The sequence below is a fragment of the Photinus pyralis genome, unplaced genomic scaffold (genome assembly GCF_008802855.1).
Source record: "Photinus pyralis isolate 1611_PpyrPB1 unplaced genomic scaffold, Ppyr1.3 Ppyr1.4_LG9, whole genome shotgun sequence".
NCBI classification, from domain to species: domain Eukaryota; kingdom Metazoa; phylum Arthropoda; class Insecta; order Coleoptera; family Lampyridae; genus Photinus; species Photinus pyralis.
In genome coordinates, this window is record NW_022170878.1 from 24,322,581 (window position 1) to 24,328,672 (window position 6,092).

The window sequence follows — 6,092 nt, forward strand, 5'->3', positions numbered from 1 at the left end:
TCGCTTTAATTTCCCCAACATTTTCATTGCCTTAAATTTCCCCAAATTTATCCAAAATTTATCCGAATTAACGCGAAACCGTTACTTCCCTATAGAAACCTTTTATTTCCTCTTGATTTCCTCTGAAGCCTGAATGTCCTATAATTTCCTTAAAATGTACTCTTATTTTCTCAAAATTTCCTAATATCTCCCTAAAATTTTCTCATTCCTTTGAAGTTTCCTTCTTTTTTTCTACAATTTGCCCGCTGTTTCCTGGACGTTTCCTATATGAGGGACAAGCATTTCCCTCGCCTCGTAATCAACTAACCCTCCGTGCGCAACGTTATTTTTGAAACACAAGCCACGAAGTGTCACTGGCGAACTGTAAAGAACGTAAAATGAAGAGCACATATGGCGGGCGTTTTTGACATTTCGATGTAGCCTTATGGGATTGTATACCCAACTTGCCGCAGATTTACAAAGTGAATAAAAACTAGAGCACCCCATTTGAAATATCAAAGCGTATACCAAGAAATATAAAAACTGGAAATATTTTAGCTAAATTCGCATTCGTTTTCAACTCCTCGCTGGACACCCTGTATATGGTGTACCATTCAATTCAAATAAACTAAAATTTCGTTTGAGAGCGACGTCGATGAAATTCTTGTTTCCTTTTAGCGCATTTCTCAAAGCAAAATGACCGCTATTGTTCGTCTGTCTGTCCGTCCGCTGTCCGACTGCTAGTCGTCTAGTTTTTTTTTTTCTAAAACTCCTATTACACAATGGTACGGACCTGCAAAAATATTAATGAAATTTAGAATGTGGGAGGGAAAATTCGAAAAAAATACATAGGATGTAAAAATATCAACCAAATTTGGTATGTGGGAAGAAAATTCGAAAAAATCCAACTTCTCCAACTCAACCCTTCAAATATGGTCAGAATCTCTTCATATGCTGTGAGCATTCTTTGTGTTTGAAAGCGCCGAAAGTGGGCATAGAGCAGTTTTTTAGTTTTACGTCTCACTGAGAGCTGCTGATTGTATAGAGTTGGGTAATTTTCTTATGACCTGCGTTTATCGTCGTCGATACTAAAATTGCGATGAAAACATTGTTTTCTAATCGCAAAAAAATCTCAAAGGTCTCGAGATAACAAGTTTTGTGGAACGCAGAATTTATGCGCATATCGTCTTGGGGTAGAAATTTGTTTGCTTCAGACATCCAAAAGCCTAGGTATGTAAGGTCATTAGTAACATACTTTCCTCTGTTACCTATGGATCAACAAATTTTGACCCTTCATTGACCCTTAGGAGAATAAGGGAAGGATGGAATTCCTCACCTCTGTTTGCTCTTCACATAGAAAAATAGTAGCATACGCTAAAAGTCTAAAATTCTAAATATAACGTTATGTACATTTCGTGTTGTCGAGAACCGCTCTATAATTTATCTAATTAGCACATTTTCTCAAGGCGAAAGTATTGTTCGTTTTCATTATGGGAAAGGACATTTTTATTGTTCTCTCCTTTTATAATTTTTTAACACGCATTTTTTTGTAGGGCACCTTTGAGAAGTCGAATTTGACCAAAGACGACAATCGGTGTTCCTTTGCCCTTTTCGACGGCAAAGCGTTTTCGGTGTTTTTCTACTGTCGTACAAGGGCAGGGAAAATAAAATTACGATTTTCATCGCCCACGTAACGTCGCCGGTGGAAATTTGTTCCTGAAAGATCGCGTCGCGCATTCCTCCCCAATTACGTAAGGACAGACGGACCGATACACGTGCTCGCGTACTAATTATTGTCGCTACCACACTTCCTTCCCGTTTGGAAGCCGTTTCGGTGTTAAATTACATGCGTCAATCCACCGCTTTTTTTTTTCAATGAATTAATTATTTATTATGACCGTTCATTTAACCTTGGCATTGAATAGTAATACCTCCGTTCCAATATCAAACTCATACTCGACAAAGAATTCCTTTAATCAAGCATTTCGAGACCATTTGATAGGGATAGCGAGATTTTTGCCTCGATTACAATTTCTATGTCTACGTGACCAAGACCACGTTTTCCTCATCGACCACGTGCACCATTGATTAATTTAACGCGCCGGCGCCACAATTCATTTCAAATTTTTTAAGCAACGCATTCCCAAACGTGTGGAAAAAACTATACGATACGGATATGATAACGTGTAATAACGTAGTACGATTCTGCTGGACGTTATGGAAGGGGCGCGTTCTTGATAATGAGTTCTAATTACGTTGATCAGGAATAGGAATATTTCATTAAAAGAGGTTTGGCGGGTTACTAAAATTTCCTTTCGTGCATAATGAGGGGAATTTTCCAAACGATTCATTTAAAAAGTTGAATTTTATTTACTGTTACAAGAACTTCACATGTTCCCCACTATTGTCCATTTAAATGTATGTAAATTTAATTGTTTCACACTAACAGTGATCGTCAGCGGCATTGCAAACGATAGGAAACAGGGTGCCGGTAATTAAATGTCAATAAAAATCCATCCCCTTCCATAGTTTTTAATTATGTGTCTAGGGCCATGGTATGGTATAAATATTCATAAAATTCCTCTTCGCATTGTCAATTCCGCCATTCCAATTGTAGCCCCGTGAAGGTTTTGAAAATGCACTTCTTTGAAGCAAAGTTACCACCGCAAATTTCTGTTACTTTGGAAATTTTTATAATTTCTACGTCATTGTTATTACCCCAAATTTCCATTCGTAAATACCTGTTGCATCTTTCACTTTCAGCAGGCCGTCATTCGTGGAAAATCAGTCCTTCGAGATGGTACTCATTAACTCTTCCAATTCTTCCTTTGTATCCAAAAATATGGCATTTATGGTCGTTCTACTGAAATTTGGAATGTAAGTAAATGCAACACGAATCCGTTTATTTCCAAATCCGAAACGAGCACGGGAATAAGTTCAACTTACTCCAACTTTTTACCGCTTGTCGAAGCAATTTCATACCAATCATTTCAAAATATGCGCGTGCCAATGGATGTCTAAATTTAACCTTTGCAAAATCATGAGACACAATTACATAAGCCCACTAAATGCCCATTCTAAATTGAGTGCATGTTTCAGATTTGGCAGTCGCCATCAGTGATACAGTAGAACTATTATATTCCAATGGATCTTTATTAGGATCGGCAGCTCAGCAATTTAGTCACCTAAAGGCGTTAACATTCGACGACATACGTCATCAGTTCGTAGTGAGCGATGTGGACCAACACAATGATACTATCTACAGTGTTCAACTTACAAGAGAGACTGATATTACCCCAATCCTAACCAATCTTCCGGACGACGTTCAGGTAAGCGTCGAAATCGCGCCGAAATGTCCGATCTGAAAGTAGGCAATTTACAGGGACTAGCCATTGATCCGACCACCGACATACTGTATTGGACCGACACACTCAATCGTACCATAAACTATGTGTCGCTGCAAGATCCCTCGCACGAATCAAAAGTTCTGCTGCAATTCGACGACCAATCTCCCCAAGATGTCGCGATTGACGTCTGCAGCAGGTATATCTACTGGACCAATTCCGAGGTGGACCGACCTTCGATTGAACGTGCGAGTTTGGACGGGCAGAATCGCGAGGTGGTAATCAGCAAAGATCTTTTCATCCCGACCGGTATCGCCGTCGACCATCACACGCAGCGAATTTTCTGGGGCGATAAAAGGGAGGGGATTTATTATCGTATCGAAAGTGCAAAATTCGATGGATCCGCACGCGAGGTGGTGTTCGAGGGGACACATCAGAAACCGATCGGTGTAGCTGTAGATGCCAACGCGGTTTATTGGACGGACGTTAACAACAGAGCCTTGTGGAAGAAGCATAAGAACATTGATCATGAACCACTAAAATTGCGCCATTTCAAGGAGAGTCCGATGGGGGTTGTCACTAAGCATATTATCAAGAACATTTCCGACTGTCAAGCGTTCTTCGACGCCGTGGAGCACTATAATGGAAGCGTTAAGGAATATTTCGAGGTGGCCTACGACAATGACAGTAGCAGCGAGGTGCTCGAGTGTTTGAATGGAGGAGAATTGATTGACGACAGTTGTCTGTGCAAACGCGGTTTCACCGGTGAACGATGCGAAATGCAATTATGTCACAATTATTGTTTGCACGGATCCTGTTATTTGTCATCAATGGGCGCTCCCAAATGCAAATGTCCCTTGGGATTCGGGGGGAACAGGTGCGAGAGGGACATGTGTATCGGTTTTTGCCTAAACGATGGCAATTGCCACAGATCGCCCAATAGTACGTTTGACGTTCGTTGTGCGTGTCGCGAGGGATACTCTGGGAAAAGATGCGAGAAAAGTCTGAATGCCGACGAACTTTGTGCCACTTTTTGCGAGGAGAAACGGCCGAAGTTACTGATGGGTCGCAGAAATAGGTTATTGTGCAGGTAAGCATACCAAACAATTGCTCAACTTTTCAACCCGCTAATTTCAGTTGTGAAGATACTAATGGTGACATCACCGTGGATAATTTTATCGACCTGGGCACAATTGGCGTTCCCTGCTCATTGAACTGGTTGGAGAAGAATGGATTTATTGTCGTCTCCGTGTTCGCGGCATTCATGATGGTCGCGTGCGTAGTACTCGCGGTATTCCTTTACAGAGCGTGCAGAAGACCGCGCATTAACAAGAGGGTAGTTGTCAACAAAAACGTGACCCCCCTTACTTACCGACCACACCAGTCTGGAGTTCAACAATGTGAAATAACCATCGAGGATTGTTGCAATATGAACGTGTGCGACACTGTAAGATTCCTGTCACCCATTCAACTCCTTATCTAACATCATTCTGTTCTGTTACAGCCTTGCTACGATCCTCCTCAACTCAGGGGCGGATTTCAAGTGTTAAAAAAAGATGAAAAGAAGATGTTGCTAGCCAACATGGAAAACTCTGAAGAGCTTTATTAGACGCATTCGAATTCAAAGTTGGCTGTGACCGGAAGTATTACATTGTTGAATTTCTTAAGATATATACCTATAGAGTCAAAAGACTAAACATGTGTTCATATTATGCAGTTAAATGCATAAGAAAATCGTCCTGCGCACGTAATCATTACAGTTAATGGCAACTATCAAAATCTGACTGCTTATGACTTGGGAAAAACATTCCTAGACCATTATCGAATATTTTTTGTTGTTGCATTATGGCGTTTTACTAAATGACAGCTATTAGTAAGTTATCTTCGGGATGTAGCGACATAGTACAATTTTAATGTTTCATTTGTGAAACTAATCAAATTATGTTATGTTTAAATAACGATAAATCTACCAAATGGAGTAGGACGGGTCCTATTGAGTTCTCTATTTATTTTACTTGTGGTTTTAAGTTTTTGTTGGCTTTTTTTTTAGTGGTTTCAAATCTGAACACTTTTATTTAGTTACTTACTAGTTGTGTGATAATCTCATAATCATTATAGCGTAGTGATTGACTTATTTCTTGTTATAGTCGCGGATTGTAGTTACACAATGTGCCTAAAAGTTTCGTTTCCAAAAAAAAATCACGCCGTGCTTTTTTTGATTTTGTTTTTATATGTTGTACACGTGAAATAAGTTAAATTGCTTATCAAGTAATGGTTACCTTAGGCATTAGTAGATGTGTGGACGTAATATCCACATCAGAAATGTGATATTATAGACATACAAATTTTTAAATTCAAATAATTTTATACATTAAAAGTAGATAATAATAATAAAAATTACAAACTATATCTTTCAATTTGTTATTATCACCTTAACCTCTAGTCCCACAATCAAAAGAAAAATTGTATAGACAACTTTATTTATTTTCGTATGGACGGAGTAATACAATGCATATAATTTATTTTTTTCACTACTAGCGTCTGATGACATGATTATTAACCTTTTTTCCACTTGTAAAGTAGGCTTTCTCGGCATTTTTTCAAAGTGGTTAATAATTTTTCATTATTAACTAGTAGTCAATAATGAGAACTGTCACGCTGTCACTTTTAGAAAACACAACCCGAAATTTCGCTCAATGAACGTTTAGACAAGTTCTCTAAAACGAATAATTGCCACCATTCGCAATTTCCAGAGAAATTACATACCTA

The 6,092-nt window shown here is 38.9% G+C and overlaps 1 protein-coding gene across 1 annotated transcript in view; it reads left to right on the plus strand.

The window, feature by feature from the left end:
• Positions 1-5,730, plus strand: part of LOC116180106 (protein cueball-like) — a 54,886-nt gene extending 49,156 nt beyond the window's left edge. The window contains exons 3-6 of the mRNA XM_031499943.1: positions 3,079-3,308; positions 3,362-4,413; positions 4,461-4,770; positions 4,828-5,730. Coding sequence (XP_031355803.1) covers positions 3,079-3,308; positions 3,362-4,413; positions 4,461-4,770; positions 4,828-4,932 — 1,697 coding nt within the window. The 3' untranslated portion in view covers positions 4,933-5,730. The remainder of the gene's footprint in view (positions 1-3,078; positions 3,309-3,361; positions 4,414-4,460; positions 4,771-4,827) is intronic.
• The last annotated feature ends 362 nt before the right edge of the window (positions 5,731-6,092 follow it).